Source organism: Chlorocebus sabaeus, chromosome 14 (assembly GCF_047675955.1).
Source record: "Chlorocebus sabaeus isolate Y175 chromosome 14, mChlSab1.0.hap1, whole genome shotgun sequence".
Taxonomy (NCBI): Eukaryota; Metazoa; Chordata; class Mammalia; order Primates; family Cercopithecidae; genus Chlorocebus; species Chlorocebus sabaeus.
The window spans coordinates 37,995,623-38,018,068 of NC_132917.1; the positions used below are offsets into that span (position 1 = coordinate 37,995,623).

Consider the following 22,446-nt stretch of genomic DNA (forward strand, 5'->3'; position numbering starts at 1 on the left):
AGTGTTACAGCTCATAAAAGTAGTGTGGACCCAAAGAGTGAGCAGCAGCAAGGCTTATTGTGAAGAGTGAAAGAACAAACCTTCCACAATGTGGAAGGGGACCCAAGCGGGTTGCTGCTGCTGGCTGGAGTGGCCAGTTTTTATTCCCTTATTTGTCCCCGCCCACATCCTGCTGATTGGTCCATTTTACAGAGTGCTGATTGGTGCATTTACAATCCTTTAGCTAGACACAGAGCACTGATTGGTGCGTTTTTACAGAGTGCTGACTGGTGCGTTTAGAATCCTTTAGCTAGACACAGAGTGCTGATTGGTTCATCTACAATCCTTTAGCTAGACGGAAAAGTTCTCCAAGTCCCCACTCGACCCAGGAAGTCCAGCTGGCTTCACCTCTCAATAAGACTTGAAAGTCAAAATGACTCCATGATCTATGGACTGCAGAATGGATGATGTGTTAGCAGACATGAAAACAATGTTAATACATATTCTTATACACCTCCATCAGAGTTCACAGGTGACCAGGTGCATTGTCAATGAGCAGTAATATTTTCAAAAGAATTTTTTTTTCTGAGCAGTAATTCTCAAGAATGGGTTTTAAATATTGAGTAAATAATGCCGTAAACAGGGGTGCTGTCACCCAGGCTTTGTTGTTGCACTTACAGAGAACAGGCAGAATAGATTTAGCATAATTCTTAGGGGTCTTAGAATTTTTTTTTTTTTTTTGACAGAGTCTTGCTCTGACACACTGGAGTGCAATGGCATGATCTCGGCTCACTGCAACCTCCACCTCCCCGGTTCAAGCATTCTCCTGCCTCACCCTCCCATGTAGCTGGGATTACAGGCATCCACCACCACACCTGGCTAATTTTGTATTTTTAATAGAGATGGTGTTTTACCACATTGGTCAGGCTGGTCTCAACCTCCTGATCTCAAGTGATCCACCCACCTCTGCCTCCCAAAGCGCTGGGATTACAGGCATGAGCCACTGCGCCCAGCTAGGATTTTCATAATGGTAAATCAGCATTGGCTTCAACTTCAAGTTACCAGCTGCATTAGACCCTAACAAGAAAGTCAGCCTGTCCTTTGAAGCTTTGAAGCCAGGCATTCATTTCTCTCTAGCTATGAAAGTCCTAGATGGCATCTTCTTCCAGTATAAGACTATCTCATCTACATTGAAAATCTGTCTTTACTGTAGCCACCTTCATCAGTGATCTTTGCTAGATCTCTTGGATAACCTGTTGCCACTTCTACTTTAGCACTTACTGTGTCACCTTGATTTTATGTTATGTTACAGAGATGGCTTCTTTCTTTAAATATCACCAGCTAACTTCTGCTAGCTTCAAATTTTCTTCTACAGCTTCTTCACCTCTTAGCTTTCAAGAATTGAAGAGTTAGGGCCTTGCTCTGGATTAGGCTTTGGCTTAAGAAAATGTTGTGACTGGTTTAATCTTCTGAAAATCCAGACTACTCAAAGTTTCTCCGTATCAGCAGTAAGGCTGTTTTGCTTTCTTATCATTTGTGTCTTGACTAGAGTAGCACTTTTTCTTTCCTTCAACAACTTTTTCCTTTGCATTCACAACTTGGCTAACTGGTGCAAGAGACCTACTTTTTTGACAAATCTTAGCTTTCAACATGCCTTCCTCACTGGGCTTAATCATTTGTAGCTTGTGATTTAAAGTCAGAGACATGTGACACTTCCTCTCACTTGAACACTTAGAGGTCATCGTAGAGTTATTAATTGGCCTAATTTCAAAGTTGTTGTGTCTCAGGGAATAGAGAAGCCTGAGACGAGGGAGAGTGATGGGGGAAGGCCAGTGGTTGGAACAGTTGGAACACACACATGTATCAATTAAGTTTGTCTTCGTCTTTGGGCACAGTTTGTGGTGCCCCAATTACAATAGTAACATCAAATATCACTGACCAGAGATCACCATAACCAATATAATAAAAAAGAAGATGTTTGAAATATTGCAAGAATTACCAAAATGCAACACAGAGACACAAGCTGAGCACATGTTGTTGGAAGAATGATACCAATAGACTTGCTCGAGGCAGGGTTGCCACAAATCTTCCATTTTTTAAAAAAGTGTGATATATGCAAAGAACAATAAAGCAAGGCACAGTGAGATGAGGGGTGCCTGCACCTATCTACACACCTTCCTTGGAGCAGCCGAGGCTTCCCTGAGGAGCCAACATAATGTGCATGTGTGGGGCAATTCTAAAGGGAATATAGGTAAGTAGCAATGGATGTGACATAGACAATGGCTAGAGGACTCTGCACAAAGGAAGTATCAAATGGGCCTGACCTCTCAGGCATGAAGAAGCTGAGCCTTGGGAAACATGGATATGAATCACCTAAGCAGAAAGCAAGCATTTCACACTGGGGTAAGTGAATGAGTAGAGACAGATGGAGCACTGGCATGCCCTGAGCCACTCTGGAGAGAGAAGTGACTTTTCTTCTCTGCTGATAAATGTGATCCCACCTTGCTTTTTCCCCCCTCTCTCTCTTTTTTTTTTTTGAGGCAGGGCCTCTCTCTGTCACCCAGGCTGGAGTGCAGTGGCCAGATTGGTCTCAAACTCTTGGCCTCAAGTGATCCAAAGTGATCCGCCCACCTCGGCCTCCCAAAGTGCTGGGAATCCAGGCAGGAAGTACCGTGCCCAGCCTGCCTTGCTTAAAGACTCTGTAATAACTACCTTAATGATATGCCAGTTTTCCTCATGTCATTTCTACTGGACCTAAAACTATAATTATATCCATTTATCCCATGAGGCCAATTAGAAAGTCAAATCCTAGAGAAAATACATACCAAAACCAAAAAAAAAAAAAAGCTTTTCAAGTTTTGCTTATTTACTCAAAAAACCTGAGTAATACTATTCGTGAGAATGGATTCTGTGGATGCTAGATCATGCTAGATTGGGCTACATTGTCACAAGAATTCACTTTAGAGGTTCCAAAGTTAAAGGATTAGGCCAACTAGGAGAGGTTCTAATTGTTTGCCCTAGGACATGATTCTAATTATGTCCTAAAATCTGGACTCAATGGTGGCCTACACGAAATAAAGTTGAGATGTCAGGAATTCCTGAGTACAATGTAAAAGACTGTTTCCCCAGCCACTCCAGTGCCTGCTCGATAGCTTCAGGAACCCCATTACCATGGAAGGAGGGATGGAGGGGACACTTGGGCTCAGCAAGCAGACTTCACACCGAAGTTGATCTGCCTACAACCATGGCTGAGAGCCCAAACTGTCAACTCTGAGCTTCCAATATGGTGCAGGAACCCAAGGAGATTAGTTTGGCATCTGGTTAAAAGGTTACAAAGAGCGGGGCCCGGTGGCTCACGCCTGTAATCTCAGCACTTTGGGAGGCCAAGGCGGGCGGATCATGAGGTCAGGAGATCGAGACCGTCCTGGCCAACATGATGAAACTCCGTCTCTACTAAAAATACAAAAATTAGCTGGCTGTTGTGGCGCGCGCCTGTAACCCCAGCTCCTCAGGAGGCTGAGGCAGGAGAATTGCTTGAAACCAGAAGGCGGAGATTGCAGTGAGCCGAGATTGTGCCATTGTACTCCAGCTTGGTAAGAGACAGAGACTTTGTATCAAAAAAAAAAAAAAAAAAAAAGGTTACAAAGACCACTTTCTTTTTTTTTTTTTTTTTTTTTTTTGAGACGGAGTCTAGCTCTGTCGCCCAGGCTGGAGTGCAGTGGTGCAATCTCGGCTCACTGCAAGCTCCGCCTCCCGGGTTCACGCCATTCTCCTGCCTCAGCCTCCCAAGTAGCTGGGACTACAGGCACCTGCCACCGCGCCCGGCTAATTTTTTCTATTTTTTGTAGAGACGGGGTTTCACCATGGTCTCGATCTCCTGACCTTGTGATCCGCCCGCCTCGGTCTCCCAAAGTGCTGGGATTACAGGCGTGAGCCACCGCGCCCGGCCAAGACCACTTTCATCACCGAAAGGCTGCAATTTGTCTCCACTGAGACACTCATTCCGGTTATGGATTAGATTTCCCTGCATGGTATCCTTTTCAGACGTACTAAATACTTTAATCATGACCATAATATTCCACCCAAAGGTGCTTTTATTTTATTTTATTTTATTTTATTATTTTATTTATTTTTGAGACAGAGTCTCATTCTTGTCACACAGGCTAGAGTGCAATGGCACGATCTCGGCTCACTGCAACCTCTGCCTCCAGGGTTCAAGTGATTCTCCTGTCTCAGTCTCCCGGGTAGCTGGGATTACAGCCTCCTGCCACCACGCCTGGCTAGTTTTTTTGTATTTTTAGTAGAGATGGGCTTTCACCATGCTGGGCAGGCTGGTCTCAAACTCCTGACCTCAAGTGATCAGACTGCCTTGGCCTCCCAAAGTGCTGGGATTACAGGCGTGAGCCACTGCGCCAAGCCCCAAAGGTGCTTTTTATGAAGAAATTTATTTTACAATGAAACTAATAATGCAATAAGCCAGTGCTCACAAGATATATGGCAAGACCAGTGAATGCTTTTGTTGTGAAGCAGGTAACCTTCTAGAATAGCAGAATGGCCTTCTGAACTCTCCAGTACCAGCCAAGAAACAGCACTTTGTAAAAGTGGATGTTCTCCTACCAGGTGCAGGACAGGCTCTTAGCAGGAATCGAATGGTATTTCGCCAACAGCCAGAATGTATGTCTGGGTATCAATAAATAAAAGTGAGTGTATATATAACTATCTCAAGAACACAAAGCTTTTAATTCTGAAATGCAGTTTTGTTTGGGGGGTAGGAGAAACAGAAGGTAGAAGGAATGTACTGGGTGTTCTCATTTGTTTGTACTAAAACATGCCCTGATCAATGAAACCTAGAATGATTTATGCTAGAAGTGCAACTTGTAAAGAATTAAGAGGTAAGGTAGATGGATCCCCCTTAAATTTTGAGAAAATCAGTGATGCACAGAGTTCGTGCCACCCAATGGGGCAATGCACATAAATAGTAAGTTCAACCTCTTGTAGTGGATGGTCAGGGACATTGGTGATAACAAAGATATTGATGAGACAGCTGGGGAAATGTGAATGCTGACTGGATATTTGATATTAAGTGATGATCTATTATTTTAGGATAAAGGTATTGTGGTTGCTCATATATGCCCAAGTATTTATGATAGAAATGATATAATATCTGGGATTTCCCTCAAAATAGTCAAGCTTCAGGTGGGGGGAATGGAAGTGTGTAGATAAAACCAGACTGGATATGTGCTGATAATCATTTAAACTGGGTGATAGGTACATGAAACTTCATTATTCTCTCTACTTTCATGTTTGAAAATCTTCATAGTAATGTCTTTAAACAACCTTTTAAATCTACCAGGCTATAGGTAGGTTTAAAATTTTTCTGACTGACAATTGGTTGAGTTTATCTGAAGACCTGGGATAAATAGAAACGAAATGTCTGGGTTAAAATAAAAGATTGTGGAGACCAAAGTTCTTATTTGCAGAAGTCTTCAGGTAGTAGACTTCAGAGAGAATAGGCTGTAAAATGTTTCCTATCAGACTTAAAGTCTGTGTTGATGTGAATGCCTGAGAGGTTTAATTAGGCATATCCGACGCCCACTTCCCATCATGGCCTGAACTGGTCTTTCAGGTTGAATTTTAAGAGAGCCCTGACCAAGGACAAAGTCCATTCAGATAGTTGGGGGAGGTCTTAGAATTTTATTTTGGGTTGACAACTGAGTACCTATTTCAGAATTGTGGTAATGCAATTGAAGCGGCTCTCTGCTCCTCCCATTTGACAGACAGCCACATCTTCTCGTGTAGCACCAGCCACATCCTGAGATACCATGGTGAAGGTGAAGGCCAGAGTCAACAGATTTGGCCATACTGGGCACATGATCACCAGGGCTGCTTTTAACTCTGGTAAAGTTGATATTGTTGCCATCAATGACCCCTTCACTGGCCTCAACTACATGGTCTACATGTTCCAGTATGATTCTACCCATGGCAAATTCCATGGCACTGTCAAGGCTGAGAATGGGAAGCTTGTCATTAACGGAAATCTCATCACCATCTTCCAGGAACAAGATCTCACCAAAATTAAATGGGACGATGCTGACGCTGAGTACATTGTGGTGTCCACCAGTGTCTTCACCACCATAGAGAAGGCTGGGGCTCACTTGTAGCAGGGAGCCAAAAGGGTCATAATATCTGCCCCTCTGCTGATGCCCCCATGTTCATGATGGGCGTCATGAGAAATATGAAAACAGCCTCAAGATCATCAGCAATGCTCCTGTACCACCAACTTCTTAGCCCCTCTGGCCAAGTTCATCCATGACAACTTTGGCATTGCGGAAGGACTCATGACCACCATCCACACCATCACTGCCCCCCAGAAGACATTTTACAGCCTATTCTCTCTGAAGCCTGCTACCTGAAGACTTCCTCTGCATATAAGAACTTTGGTCTCCACAATCTTTTATCTTAACCCAGACATTTCCTTTCTATTCATCCCAGGCACCTCCAGGAAACTGTGGTATGATGGCCACGGGGCTCTCCAGAACATCATCTGTGCATCTACTGGTGCTGCCAAAGCCGTAGGCAAGGTCATCCCTGAGCTGAATGGGAAGATTACTAGCATGGCCTTCCACGTCCCCACCACCGATGTGTCAGTCGTGCATCTGACCTGTCATCTGGAAAATCCTGCCAAATATGATGACATCAAGAAGGTGGTAAAGCAGGCATCAGAGGCCCCTCAAGGGCATCCTGGACTACACTGAGTACCAGGTTGTCTCCTCCAGCTTCAATAGCGGCACCCACTCTTCCACCTTCAATGTTGGGGCTGGTATTGCCCTCAGTGACCACTTTGTCAAGTTCATTTCCTGGTATGACAATGAATTTGGCTACAACAACAGGGCAGTGGACCTCATGGCCCACATGGCCGCCAAGAAGTAAGACCCCAAGACCACCAGCCTCAGGCCCTCAGCTGCTAGGAATTCCCTGTTGCACTAGGTCTCCTACCACACTGAGAATCTCCCCTCCTCACAGTTTCCATGCAGACCCCCCTGAAGAGGGAGGGGTCTAGGGAGCCCCACCTTGTCATGTATCATCAATAAAGTCCTCCGTGCTCAGCCAAAAAAAAAAAAAAAAAAATACTCTAATCAATAGGATTCCATGATTTTTCTCCAACAATATTCAACTGCTAGGTGTAGGTACAGGTAGAGACTTGGGTTTATAAACAGAGTTGAAGTTTCATTAAGTGGGTACACAGAGTAGCTAAGGATATTTTTAAGGAATATTTGTAGTGCTGGACCACTGCATCTCAGCTGAGTAAGAAGGCAAGGAGATGAGGGCAATATGTATGAACAAGCAGTAGGGTGAAAGGATGAGGCTTCGATGAGATCAGAGGATTGTTTGAAAGGAAACACCGCAGTCAGTGAACTGAAAGGAAGCCATAAAATCTAGATTTGGGAGGTAGTAATGACACAGTAGAAGGGTATGACTTATGAGTGAGTAGACATGGAGGAAAGGAGGTCTTTTGGGGGCTGAAGAAGTCAAGAAATGAGATGGGTCATTCATGTGGCATTAAGGATCCAAGAATGACCACAGAAGGAACAAGAGAAAAAGGCTGGAAGCCAGGTGCTAGAGTTATCAATGAAGGAGGGGGCATGGTAGGGAGGTCAGTAGATTGCCCACAGTAAGTTGGGGTGACAAGTGGAAAAGTCCAACAACTTTAAAGAAGCTGTTTTATTTGCTGTTTAATAGAAAAAAGACTTGAAAGGGAGCAATGGAGCACAGGAACATCACCTCTGTTAGGACCAACAGTAGCTAGGGAGGGAGAAAGCCAGCCTTGAGAGGGCTGCAGGGGAGAAATTCTACTAGGGGAATAGAAGACACCAGGGTTTCAGTTAAAGTGAACAATGAAGAGAATGCACACAGAGAGAAAAATTGTTTAGGCAAATTGTTAATAACAGACTGTGGATTATAGAGAACACAAAAGACAGGTGTGGGAGGCCAGGAAGAGCTGAAGATGGGGTTAGATTAGGTAGTGGTTCTCAGTCCTAGCCGCACAACAGAATCATCTGGGGAACTTTTGAAAATACTGATTCCTGCACCCAGAGCAACTGAATTAGAATCTCTTGGGGGTAAGGCCAGGGTATGCACAGCACAGTAACCAAACTTTCAAATACAGTCATCACCCGGTATCCATGGGTGATCAGTTCCAGGATCCCTGTGGATACCAAAATCCACAATGCTCAAGTCCCTTATAGAAAATGGCCTGCATAGAAGCTACACACATCCTCCCATATGATTCAAATCATCTCTAGATTACTTATAATAACTAGTACAATGTCAATGCTATGAAACTAGTTGCTTAGGGAATAATGACAAGGAAAACAAGTCTGTACTGTACATGCTCAGTACAGATGCAACCATTCACTCTTTTCAATTGTCCATCCGAGGTAGGCTGAATCCATGGATGCGGAACCAACAAATACAGAGGACCACTTACTTGTACACACTAACACAAATAACAGATGAGAAGGGGGAAAATGGTATCGGTGTTTATCTCTGATGAGTACATCAGAATCTTAAGGGTGAATGTCTTTATACTTTCAAATTTTCTTGTGCATATTTCAGATTGAATTTTAAAAAGGGCTTTCGTTTGTTTGAGGGGATTGCTTAAAGAAAGCGGTTTATAATACAGTCTCAATTTCTACTGTTTACACATGGAATTTATTTGGGCTGTCTGACCCAATCTGTTTCTGGTAAAAGAAGCATGACATGAGCTTTGAAAAAATATCTAAAACTTAAAACTAAAGGAAAAAGCAGTAGATTATGTCCTTTCAAAGTTATACTGGGGCATTGCTTAGCATGCCTATCAAGAAGGCTTCTAGGCAAATTGCTAAAGAAATTTATATATTTCTTTATATATTGAATCCTAGCAGATTGTGTGTGTGTGTGTGTGTATATATATAGTATGTGTATATATATAGTATGTATATATATATACACACACACAATGAAATATTATTCAGCCTTAAAAAAGGAAATCCTGCTGTTTGTGACAAGGAACCTAGAGGACGTTATGGTAAGTGAAAAGAGTCAAACATAGAAAAATACTGCATGATCTCACTTATGTGTGGAATCTAAAAGTAAAAGAAAGAAAGGGGGAAAAAATCAAATACATAGTAACAGAGAGTAGAATGGTGGTTACCAGGGGCAGGAGAATGGGAAGATGTAGGTCAAAGGGTAAGTCTAGAGCTCTAACAGGCAGCATGAAGACTACAGTTAATAATATTGTATCGTATATTCGAAATCTGCTAAGACAGCTTTTAGGTGTGCTTAGTACAAAAAAAGGAGGGGATAACCTCGTGAGATGATGAATATGTTAATTTGCTTGACTATATCATTTCACTATGTATATAAAAATGGCATGTTGCATACCTTTAATATATACAATTTTTAAAAGTTAACATATAGTTGGCTTGTTTTTTAATGTTTTAACATTTTTGTTTTAATTTCTAATATGATAAATACTGGCAGACCATTTGGGGGACTCAATTTTTAAGAGCCAAAGGGGTTCCTGCGACTAAAGTCTAAGACTCACTGATCTAGATCTGTTTGGCATTGCCATTTACTACTAAGGGATCACATTACTCAGCATACTCATTTCAAAATGCCCTTCCTGGTGGACTACATAACTCCTATTTCTCCAATTCTGCTTTGAACCAGCCTTTTGCCATCTCTGGTTTCCTCATTAAGGAGTTGAATAAATTTTATTATGTATTCATTGTGTATTTGGATGACAGTCATGTATAAATTTAAGGATTACACTTTGATAGGAGGTACGATCTGCTGATTTATACAATTAGTCCTGAGGTTCTTTTCTCTGTATTCCAAAGCTGATGAAAGAACAGGGAATATTATGAAGTGTCATAATCATTCTTAAACATTTCCCTAATGAAATGAAAGAAGACTGCAATAATCAGCTATGTCTAAAACTATTGTGTTCCTTCACAAAAGTATTCAAAAGGAAAGAACAAGTACAAAGCTTGTGAAGCAAAATGGCATAGTTTTGAAAGAATATCCAAGCTTCAGAATGCGTCTATAATTTGAGAGACAACATTTACTTTAACATGGAAGAAGCGCACACTTCCAATCTATGGCCAAGATCTTTCCCTCCCGATACAAGTTCCACCTTCCTCCCAGGGAAAGAACACAGTACAACAACGTAATTTCAGCTCTGTCTGTGCAGAAATCTTTCCTAGTCAGAAAAGTATAGAAACAGCAGGAGAAATCCATAATTCTGCTACTCATTAGGAAACACTTAACACTGATCTCAAGCTTCAGTAATGCATTAGACTTACCTGAGAGACCTGGTAGAAATACAGATTTAAATTCACTATGCAATGTGGGTGGGGCCCGAGAGTGTACACTTACAACACAGCACTCCAGGTGACTCTAATCGAAAATAAAAAGCGAGCCAGGTAGAATAGTGCATGCCCATAGTCCTAGCTACTTGGGAGGCTGAGGTGGGAGGACTGCTTGAGCCCAGGAGTTTGAGACCCCACCCCTAGCCCGTAAAAAATAAAAATAAAAATTCATACTTTGAGAAACTAGAGTATTAGAATTGGCCGCTTAGCTGTTCTATGTTTCTAGGAATCGTCCATGTAACCTTAATATCTAAATGTCAAGCCCCTCTACCTGATCTGAAAGGCCCTTCACAATCTGGCCCAGGTCTTTAAACTTCAATTCCACTCCTACATCCATCTCTGCCCTTCAGTAACTCCCTAGCAGAGCCATGCTGGACCATTGCTGCATTCCTCCTTGATGTTGGCCCTTCTCTCTCTTTCCTCTTCTCTGGGAGGGACTATTTACTCTTCACAGTGGTGTGATAGGGTGGGTAAGTACATAGCACTCTGAACTCTAAAGCCAGTAGACCTGGTTTCAAATCCCAGAGCACCCTCCCTTTGGTAAATGTGGTTGACCTCTCTGAGCCTGAGATGACTCCTCTATAAAATCAGAGGTAAGAATAACCCACCCCAAGGCTACTACATGAGCACTGGCAGCATTTAGTATAGATGACAAACATGTTTATATCCCCCGACACACACAAAACCTTCAGTCTTCCCAGGAAAAACTGCCCTGTCCTCTCTAAATAATATAAACATCCCTCTTGGAGATAAATGCACACACATATTTTTATATGTATATGTGTGTGTTCATATACACACACACACACACACACACACACACACACACATACAGGCCTGTCCTCACAGGACAACCTGTAAACCCAATTCTGGTAGGACTTATATAAGCAGATACTCAGGACGCTGCATTAAATCAAATCAGCATACTAAAGTTTTAAAAATAAGACAGGCCGGGTGTGGTGGCTCACACCTGTAATCCCAGCACTTTGGGAGGCCGAGGTGGGTGGATCGCCTGAGGTCAGGAGTTCGAGATCAGCCTGGCCAACCCCATCTCTACTAAAAATACAAAAATTAGCCAGGCGTGGTAGCGGGTGCCTATAATCCCAGCTACTCGAAGGCTTAGGCTGGAGAATCGCTTGAACCTGGGAGGCAGAGGTTGTAGTGAGCCAAGATTGTGCCACTGCACTCTAGCCTGGGTGACAGAGTGACACTCCGTCCAAAAAAAAAAACAACAAAAAAAGGATAATCCAAATCTGTAAGGTAGCCTACTCTCACCATCCCCCCAAAGTTATTTTACTGAGGGTTTTTTTTTTAATGATCATATTTCTTCATATTTTGATATTTTGATGCCAAGGGGAGAAAAAGCAACCAATATTTAGGATCCCACAGTTGCCAAATAACCAAGTTTACCTACAGTAGGTGGCATATGCCTAAGTATGGAAGGCAGATGGAGTTGAAATTGACTAATCCAGTCCATGTTAAAACATTCTGAGCATTTAGTATGCACAAAAATGTTTGATAATGTAAAAAAGGTGCATAAAGTATGGTTTCTTCTTTCCAAGGAGCTCAACCTATTTGGGGAAAAGTACTGACAAAATGCTTTCTTCCATAGACAAAAATAGCAATGACCACCACCCTCCAAACTTCATCTTGTCCATCCTCTTCAGGAAACAGAGGAAGTTAAAAATAAGTACAATTTGGAAGATAGGTGTTTGTTTACAAATATCAGCGTCATAAAAAAGATTTAAAAGACTGTCTGCCAGGATGTGGAAATTCTCATCACATCCTCCTAACATCTGTGAGCGGTAATATTAGTCCTATTTTATAGATGAAGAAGCTGAGGCTCAACTGCTATATAAGCGTTAGCACCAATTCATGAAGCTTGGGTGGTGGAGCTAGGAACAAAGTTCAGTTTTAACTATAAGCTCATCTCCTTTGCTTAGTATTGAAATTTAAGTATTCTTCCAGATCTAGGTTGAGTTTTTAGGTAGTCTTCATGTTTTGTAACCGAGAAGTCTAAACCATGCCATTTTAGATGACCTGTCTTACTGTCCGTGGCTGCAGACCCATTTGGCTCCAGAATGAGTATGTTGTTTACTAATTACCATATAAATTTGTCAGAAAGTTAGAGAACTCTTAAATAACAGCCCAAATGCCAGGGATGGGGTGGGGGTGGTCGAGGAGTAAGTTATGGACAAGTTTCAAGTACAGGTGGCTAAACAGCAGATCCAGCCTTAAAACAAGCAAACTTGAGGGCACAATTTTCTGTTCTTTTACCTGCTTCCCATGCACCCTTCCTTCACATTTTATTTGATTCTCTCAACAATCCTATTATAGGAGGAAAACTGTCATAAAAAGAAAACTCTTAGCAGTTGTTTTAGTCCTTTTTCACACTGTTATAAAGACATGCCCAAGACTGGGTAATTTATAAAAGAAGGGTTGACTCACAATTCCACATGACTGGGGAGGCCTCAGGAAACTTACAATCGTGGCGGAGGCAAAAAGGCACGTCTTACGCGGCAGCAGGTGAGGCAGATTGAATGAGTGAAGGGGGAAGAGCCTCTTATAAAACTATCAAATAGATCTCGTGAGAACTCACTATCACGAGAACAGCATGGGGGAAACTGCCCCCGCGATCCAATCATCTCCCACCAGGTTCCACCTGGTGATTATGAGGGTTACGGGGATTACAATTCAAGATGAGCTTTGGGTGGGGACACAGAGTCGCGCTATCTCAGCAATGATCCCAGGTCTAGTGTTCTCTCCTTAAAACTCCACCTACCCTAAGAATCAAAGTAACCATTAAATAATTACATAATGACCTAGGAAAATATCCCCGTTACATGAAAAAAATATATCATGTGCGGGATAATTCTATTTTTGTGTAAAACAAAAAACGAGTATATTTTATGCATATGTAGACATGTCAATAAGCAGAGGAAAGGTTCCAATACTACACACCAAAGTAATGGTTCTCTCAGGTGTACAATCAAATGGACAGGAACATTTCTACTTCTTGCGTCATTTTTTAGAGTGGTAATGTTACGGGTAATTTTCAGCTTGTTTCGGTATTAGCAAGATGTTACTTCCTCCACTTACTGCCTTTAGGAATGCAGCAAGACAGTCCTTGCATCTTGAGTTGGGAACATTACTTGTCATTGTCTAAAGCTTCTAACTGATTGAAACCTCTGGAGGTGTGTAGAGTCGAGTCCTAAGTTGCAAGCCTGAGATGCCCAAGGTTCTTTTGGTTGAAGTGGTTTCCTACCTATCACACAGGACTGCCATTGAGTATGGAGAGTACTAACATATATATGGAGGTGCTTTATTGAGCTATGCAAAGGCTGTGACTTCCCTCCCCTAAGCCCTTTCCTGTATATCTCTAGGCAGTTTGGACCTATTCAGCTGATATATTTGGCTCTGAAAAGCAGCAAATGTCACAATCCTAAAAGGACATGAAAGTTGTATTTCACTGAGTACATTAAGGGCAGCTCAATTCCTCAGTCTAACTTCCAGCAAAATGCAAATCTGAAAGACAGAAGTTCCTAGGATCTAATGTAAGACTTCAGTATGGAGAAGGTAAGGGAGCAATTCTCTGTGCTGCTTGGGAAACCCCCCATCTAGATTTGACAGGAACCAGTAACTGGAAGACTCCCCAAAGTCACATTCTCTTTCTGGCAGAGGTTCCAAACAGAATCTAACAGTCATTTGATGAGTAATCTCCGGCCAAGTGAGAAGATGGCTACCAGAGGCACAGCAACTCAAGCTAATTTTCATCCTCACTCCACGACTATGACACGAATGGAAAAAACCCAAGATGTGCAGATCCATTCTGGTCAAGTTAGAGGGAGGGAGGGAATTCAGGACACGCATGTTTAGGCTAAAGCCTAAAAGTGTGAAATGGACTTAAGCAATGCACACTGGCAGATAAGCGGCTAATCAAAAAGCCTATTTATTACCTGGTTAAAAGCCTAAGCATCTGCTTTCCAAAAAGCCAGTTCGATATATACATAACAGCCATCACCACAGTGCTTTCCAAAATTTTGTGGTATATTTTAATAGGTTCTTAACCACACTAAGGCCAAAAAAAAAAAAAAAAAAAAAAAAAAAAAAAAATCCCATAACAAAACAACGTAATTAAAACAGCACTCATACCTACAGCAAAAGAGGTCTGCAGCCTGCCAAGCTTACTGAAGTAAAAAAACATAGCAACCCCAGCCCAAAGTTCTCCGGAAATATAGCCCTCATAGAAATACTGCTATGGAGGTCTGTAAGTAGAGTATTTTCACAGTGCAAGCAAGACTAGCTATCTTCATGAGAAGTATGTAAGGAATACTAAATAGCAGGGTCACAGATGATTGCCCCTTTCCCAACAGCGAATTATCTGTATCTTAATTAGGAGGATAAATCATTTGTTCTTGAGAAAAATCTTCATCTCTTTTTAAAAACCACACTGGTAATATAGATTACTAAAAACTTTGCCACAGAAAAGATGCTAACACCAAAGCTGATGTGTCAATCAACAATTTGCAGTTTGTCTTTCATCCTCTTACTGCTTCGTGCCTACCAATGTTCGGAATCTTCCAACAGAAACACCAAAGTGCTTTCTTGGAATCCTGCAGAGAATTGTCTTCTTTGAGGAAAGCACGCTTTTCCAATAAGAAATGTAAGAAAGCCAATGGTCTAGATTTTAACTTTTTAAAGGTAAGCTAAGTCTTTAATTTCAGAAAATCTGCTATTATACAACAAATTATTTTTTCATTCATAAAAAAACAGTCCAGAGCATTCATAAAACAGGGTGGCAGAATAAAGACACTTTTCAGGTAGATTCTTTAAGAACAGATGAGTAAGTTAGCAATTTAATACAGATGGAAACAAATACAATCCATATAAAAACAGAATCTGGGAGTGGGAGGGAAGATGTATCAACCAAAGTAAATTCAGAGTTTTCACGCATGTAACTCAACACCTGCATTTTCTTCGCTTAAAAACCAAACTAAGGGCCGGGCGTGGTGGCTCACACCTGTAATCCCAACACTTTGGGAGGCCAAGGCAGGTGGATCACGAGGTCAGGTGATTGAGATCATCCTGGCTAAAACGGTGAAACCCCATCTCTACTAAAAACACAAAAAATTAGCCGGGCATGGTGGCACACACCTGTAGCCCCAGCTACTCGGGAGGGTGAAGCAGGAGAATCACTTGAACCCAGGAGGTGCAGGTTGCAGTGAGCCGAGATCACGCCACTGTACTCCAGCCTGGTTGACAGAGAGACTCTGTCTCAAAAAAACAAACAAAACTAGGTACTTTAATAGGTGTTCATAAAGAAGACTACAAAAGTACTGAAAAAATATTAGCCTTACATATACCACCAAAAAAAAAATTTTAAAAAAAGAGAAAGAAATTAATAATCCCCATCTACAACTAGGTTAATCATAGGATTTCCCTTATCGAGACAGACAGAGAAAATTAACTTTTTACAAGCTTAGCTTTGAGGTACAATGCCTTAGAGCTCTCAACTGGGGTGTTTCCTGCTCATGCTCTTTTCACTATAAACAAATGTGGTTTATGTAGTGGAATACATACTTGAAAAATTCCTTTAAAAAGAATCACAAGTTTCATTTTATATATACAACAAATTTTTAATTATGTACTGAAAATAAATTACAGGAAATAACTTTAAAATGCAACAGAGGACAAAGTCACAATAAACATTCCCATTGAATTCCCTTGGGGCGGGGGGTGAGATTGCAGTGCTCAAGATAAATATCACAAATATATCAAAAACTTCAAATTGTCTATGCATTCACACACTGACATGAGCCACAAACATTCCTTTCACAGGGACTGTACTTATTTAGCCTACCACAGGACCAGATTTTGCCATAAACTACAAAACTTTTAATACAAAATCGTATTTATATATTTATAATTCATATACATGCCCTATCTGTGATTTTAGAAAATAAAAGCTACACACTGTACAGACACTCTTAACTCATAGCTGTAGGCAACATTTTTGGATGGAATTTCTTCCCCAATAAAATTAATGGCATATTTTATGTACATGAAGGCTAAACTGCAAAAGACAGTTCAGTTTCCCAGATATGCATCTCCTTTTAGGGCAGGTTTATAAATTTAAAAAGGCAAGACAAATGTACACCTCAGAATTACTTTCTTAGCTACAAGAGTTGTCATGTAATTTCTGTGAAGTTTCTGATACATGCATTTATGTAATACTGGTATTGAAGGCGGTAAAGCAATATATACTTTTAATGTAGTGGCTCAATAAAGGCTTCATTGTCATTCCAATCTGGTTCTTGAAACAGTGATTCATAAATTCTCTAAAAACTAAAATTTCAATGGGACACTGTGTTAAAGAGACTCTAAATAGATTTCTGAAAATATTTCCCTGAAATATCCTTTTACATAAGACAAATTCACTAACATTAGATTAAGTAAAAAGAAATAAAAGAATTAAACATGGCACAAAGGTGCATGATTAACCAATGCTCCTCAGCAAATCTGCATGTCTTAGGAGCCATTAAAAGAATGCTTAAAACTAACAAACAATTTTCACACTCTGTGGCAGCCATCTGTGAAGCCAGTTACACTAAACTACTTCTACAGTTGATTGTAAACTTTGGTTTATTTTTATTTGAGTTCTCATTGTACAGCAAGCATGAAAAAAAAGAGAGTGGAGTCCGTGAGGAGATGAACTGTCAGTCTGTCTTTAATCTGGCATGATGAGACACCTGGTCAGTCAGGCCTGCTTTGATAGAGTTTGTTACAGACTGCCTTATGTTTTCCTCCATCAAATTATCACCCAGGGGCTTCAATACCTGTGGTATGAGAAATGTGCAAAACAAACAAAAACATGAGGTAAAAAAAGAGTTACATATAAAAATAGATATAAAAATTCAATTCAAAGCAATGATGAAAATAACCAGGAATATGGGAAATAAAAAGATGCTTCTCTCAAAAAAACTTATGATGCTACTAGACATTTTATAATGCAACAAAAATTACTTTCCTCTTATTCAAACCATTTACAATTCCTATGAGATGGATGTGCAATTCCATACCCTATATGCAGCATCAAATCTGGTATTGTGTATACAGCATTTATGCAGACCGGCCCAGACGGTCCTGCTTATTGTCCTACATGTATAAGTGTGAACACTTCAGATAGAGAAAAAGGTTAAAAATACTGTCTAATTTTTCTTCTTGTTATTGTTGGATGACAGTCTCTGTCGCTGTGCTGATGAAAGAGCACGATGAACCATTCGACGTCTAGTAACTTCAAAGAGTTTGGAAAACACCTAAAACATGAAGTGATTTGTTAGGAGAATGACTCAGAGTGCCTCGAAGCTAAAGAGTTTAAGACTACAAGAACTTGAGACTGTAGGTTCTCACCTTCCTGGGACTCCTCTGAAGCAAAAGAAAAGAGAAATGCAAAGAAATTTAGACAAGGTTTGTTGACACAGCACAGATCTGACTAGTTGATCACCTTACCTCAACTATACTGAAAATTATTTTATACACTTTAGAGTCTTCCATTTAATTGTTTTGTAATAATGGTACCTCTAAAATCCTAGAATCAATGCTGTTTAAGAGATGAATATTTCTCAAAAGAAGATATTGTACAATTATTGAAAATTATATTGCAGAAAATAATGATCCCAAATTTTAAAATAGCTAATTTTTTCTTAAAAGTGAAGCTGCGATAGTTTTGCATCCATCTTCTATTAGAAGATATCAAAGAAACATCAAGTAATGAGATTGAGATAAAAATTTAAATAGAATAAATACCCCAACATAAACTTCCCAATCGGATTTAAATAGAGCATTTCTCTAAAGAATAAATACAAAATCCAAATTAATATAGTGGGTCACCTTATAAAATAACATCATTACAAGAAAAGTCAATATCCAATCAACTTTCTTCAAAAAAAAAATGGTCTGCTTCTTCAGTCTTGGAGTTTATAGCCAAAACAAACATGGACTCGCATGTCCTAGATCTTCAAATAAGCGCAATATTTCATGAGTCAGAAATGGCATCTGAAATGCCTATTACAGTGGTCATCATTAATAACTGTAGCTTTCATTCTGGTCCTTGACATGATGTTCAAGTATTTCACAAAGATCATTTTAATAACATCCGTAAGTGGAATTTTCTGTCCACAGGTAATTCCAGCACACAGGAGGCAGATACACAAAATGGCTTTCCTTAGTAGATACTTGCTGGGCAAGAGTTCACAGCCTGGCTTTGAATTCTGCTTTGAGGTAAAAGATTATGATGGAACGTGGTTCTCTGCTCATGGCGCTTTGCTTTACTAATTAATATTTCCATAATACAAAAGTCAAAGTTTCCTTGGTAAGAAATCCCTACAGGATTGTTCCTCATAGTACATCAGGAAATCACTACTATCTTCATGGAAGGCAATGAAGACCTGTCTACCATCCAGCATTTCTCCTGCATTGCTGCTTGCCAGTATTAGGAAGAAACTTATTTTCCTTTCCAAAAGCACCACTTCCAAACTTCTTCTCCTTACCTTCAAATAATTCATTGTTTATATTTTCTTTACTCAAAGAAAAAAAATCATTACAGACTCTGACCCTGCCCACCGTCTGGTATAATCAGGCCTACACTAAGAATCTATCCAGAGGACAGTACAGATTTAGGCTAACCAAAGTACATTAAAATTGTAACTTTAAAGAAAAAATCTTAAATTCATAAAGATTCTACATCTGAAAACAGAAGACATCCTTTTGACATTTCTCATATGAAGGAAAAGTAGGAGTACAAATACTGCAAAGGATGGAAAATCACAGGAAAATAAGATTAGCCACTGAAAAACCAAAAGATAGATACCAACCTGTTCCCATAATGTTTCAGCAATCTGATCAATCATTGTTCCAATTTCTCTGAACTCCCCAGAGTATTTAACATATGCCCAAGTACAAAGAAATGTCAGTGCTAACCCCATGACAAGGTTACACAAGACAGCTATAGAGTTTAGGCCAATGAAGCCAGTCAGTCCTGAGATTATATACATAGCAAACATGACCGCAAACAGTGTGGCTGGGGTACGAGCAGCATAGAAGATATTTTTGCCATCATTGTGCTTTATAAAATTTGCATAGGTTTCTTCAATTTCAGCTTCCAGCTGGTCCTGATAACGACGGCAGAACTCATCTCCACCCATCTTTTTTACAGAACGAAACTGTTTTATCGCCACTTCCTTGAGATCCAAGTGTTTGCGCTCCAGATCTGAAGGTGCAATGTAAGGCTTGTCCCCTCCACATACCTGGACAGAGAGAATTACAGTATTACATGCTGGAAATAATTAACACTTGAAAGAAGTTCCTGTTCATAGTTTTTAGTCTCAGAAAGTCAAACCACTTACATGATTCAGTTTTAAACTCACAATACCTCACAGGTTATCATAATCTAGTTATTTTTTATATGTTGAACCTACTCAAGCAAAATAATTTTCCAATTATGACTAACTGAAACTGAAGACAAAAAAATTTTACACTGCGCTCTGTACCTGCCTTCACTTGACCATCCATACACCATAATAGTACACAAAACTGTTGGCAAGAGAGTGGGTAAAAGATAATGCCCCAAAAAGATATTTTAATGTTTGAGCAAGCAAGTACAGAAACTGCTACTGGCCTTAAACTAATGCTACTAACATCAGAAGCCACGAAATAACAGCACTCTGAATCACACATTTGTCAGAAGATATTTCAGTAGAGTTTATCTAATAACTTACTGCTCAAATTCTGCTCTCTAAAATGTGAATTATTTTCTTATAGTTTATTTCCAGCAAAGACCATAAAGGGGAATTAGGGAATAATGTACCAAAAGCTGCATGAATTAGCTCAATTATTTTAAAATATTTTTTTTAAATACTTTTTAAAAAAATTTAAAAATCTTCTCACTCCAGCTTCAAATTTAAATTTTAGGTACAAACCTGTTCCATACTTTTACAATAGGTATCTCTTGCTCCTGCTACTGCAGCAAGATTATTAGCTTCAGCTGTTGCCTAAAAAATAAAATGTGCCATTATTATGCAAAAAATACTCTATGACTCTAAAAATTCTGATTAACATAATAAGTTATGTACAATAAACCCTAACCCTAACCCTAATCAACTCTGAAAACGAACCAAATAAAGTAACTTCCAGTTTTTCTTTCCTATGGAAGGGTACATTGGTATAAAGGATACAATGGTAAGTGGTTCCAATAGGACTGCCTGCCTAATTTTGTTTCACTTAGGTTGATGTTAAAGTGTGTCTGTAGAAAACACCACATATGCTCAGGAAATGGATAAAGATAAATAGATATAACCCTAAAATGTGTGGATCTCCAGGTGCTAGGAATCGAGAATTACTCATTTGGTTCTCTCTCATAATCAGTATTTTACAAGACATTTTCAAACCCACAAAACTTATTGCACAAATTTTTATCAGCAAATACTGTTTAATCTACTATAAAATGGAAAAATAGCCTAAAGTAGTAAATTTTTAAAAATATGAATGGGTTAAAATGGCACTGTCCCAAACGAACACCATTTGAAAGAGGGGGAAAAAAAAAGACTATATATTCACTAGAAGTAGCTCTAAATCATTAACACCAAATAAAAATAAGACTTATTTCAAACAACATTCATTGTCAAAGACTCAGAATAGAAGCAGCTTAGTTCAGAGAGGCCCACATTAAGTCATCTTATAAAACAAATTTTCCTGTACTTTGAGCATCAGGAGAGAAGGTATTGTGGACTCTTATTTCTGGTGGCCTAGACACATGGAAGGCCTACAATCTGCAGTTACAAAAAATGTATGAAACCTTAGGACCCATGACACATACGGCCTTAAGCAAAATGTATTTGAGTGCAAAAAAGCACCCCCCATTTTCAGCATTTCTCTCTAAAGCAAAGATTTTTATTCTCCCTCATAAATAAGTATATGTACAACACACATCACTCTCTCACTCTGTCTACCTGAAGCATGGACTTTGGATGTGGAAGTTCCTCTCCTTGATAAATTTTGATGTAAGCCTAAAAAGGGAGAAGATTTGTTAGACTGATGGGTTATGCAATTTGGCTCCCATCCCCAAAGAAAGAAAAGTCATTAAATATTAAAATAATTCACACCATTGAAAGTAAATTCTAGGCTTTAAAAATCACCTTATTCCAACAAAGTTAACCCTATTCTCAGTATTATTAAATTATATGCTGCTAGATAATATCAGAGATATTTCTATAACAAATAAAACATAAAAGTTGTAACGCACAACGTTAGATATAAAATGCCATCCTCTTTATAAAAATAAATTCACAATTACCCCCTACTGCCAGTGTTTTAATATTTAAAAAAATTTTTTTTTCTCTTTCTTTAGAGATGGGGTCTCACCCTAACACTGAGGCTGGAGTGCAGTGGGATGACCACAGCTTACTGCAACCTTGAATTCCTGGGCTCAAGTGACCCTCCTGCCTCAGTTTCCCAAGTGGCTAAAACTACAAGGTGTCTGCCACCACATCCAGCTTAAGAAACAATTTTATCCAGTATTTTACTTTGACCAGCTTAAATTGTATTTCAGCTCAAGGAAAAAAAAAAAAAAAAATACCTAATTTGTAGTTTAAGAGTAAGAAGGAAAAGATGAGAGTTTGTTAGAAGTCCACATAGGGTCTTTCATCTCAATCTTTTTTTTTTTTTTTTTTTTTTAAAGATGGAATTTCACTCTTATTGCTGGAGTGCAATGGCACAACCTCAGTTCACCACAACTTCCACCTTCTGGGTTCAAGCGACTGTCCTGCCTCAGCCTCCCGAGCAGCTGGGATTACAGGCATGCGCCACCATGCCCAGTTAATTTTGTATTTTTAGTAGAGATGGGGTTTCACCATGTTGGCCAGGTTGGTCTTGAACTCTCAACCTCAGGTGATTCGCCCACCTCAGCCTCCCAAAGTGCTGGGATTACAGGCTTGAGCCACTGTGCCTGGCTCATCTCAACTTTCTACTGACAAAATTCATTCATAACTGGGAAGGAAGC

At 39.8% G+C, this 22,446-nt stretch overlaps 1 protein-coding gene and 1 pseudogene across 7 annotated transcripts in view; one reads left to right on the forward strand and one right to left on the reverse strand.

Annotated features, from left to right (window-relative positions):
- Positions 1 to 5,801: 5,801 nt before the first annotated feature.
- Positions 5,802 to 7,028, forward strand: LOC103220459 (glyceraldehyde-3-phosphate dehydrogenase-like; annotated as a pseudogene).
- Positions 7,029 to 15,076: 8,048 nt separating this feature from the next.
- ATL2 (atlastin GTPase 2) overlaps positions 15,077 to 22,446 on the reverse strand; it is an 80,186-nt gene continuing 72,816 nt past the window's right edge. For 4 of the 7 annotated variants that reach the window (XM_007970904.3, XM_038006810.2, XM_007970909.3 and 1 more), the window contains 5 exons: positions 21,398 to 21,454; positions 20,369 to 20,440; positions 19,265 to 19,696; positions 17,802 to 17,816; positions 15,077 to 17,707 (listed from right to left, as the gene is read on the reverse strand). In XM_007970904.3, the coding sequence (XP_007969095.1) occupies positions 17,600 to 17,707; positions 17,802 to 17,816; positions 19,265 to 19,696; positions 20,369 to 20,440; positions 21,398 to 21,454 (684 nt within the window). In that variant the 3' untranslated portion in view covers positions 15,077 to 17,599. The remainder of the gene's footprint in view (positions 17,708 to 17,801; positions 17,817 to 19,264; positions 19,697 to 20,368; positions 20,441 to 21,397; positions 21,455 to 22,446) is intronic. The other 3 variants (XM_007970907.3, XM_038006812.2, XM_007970910.3) reach the window with 1 other exon arrangement.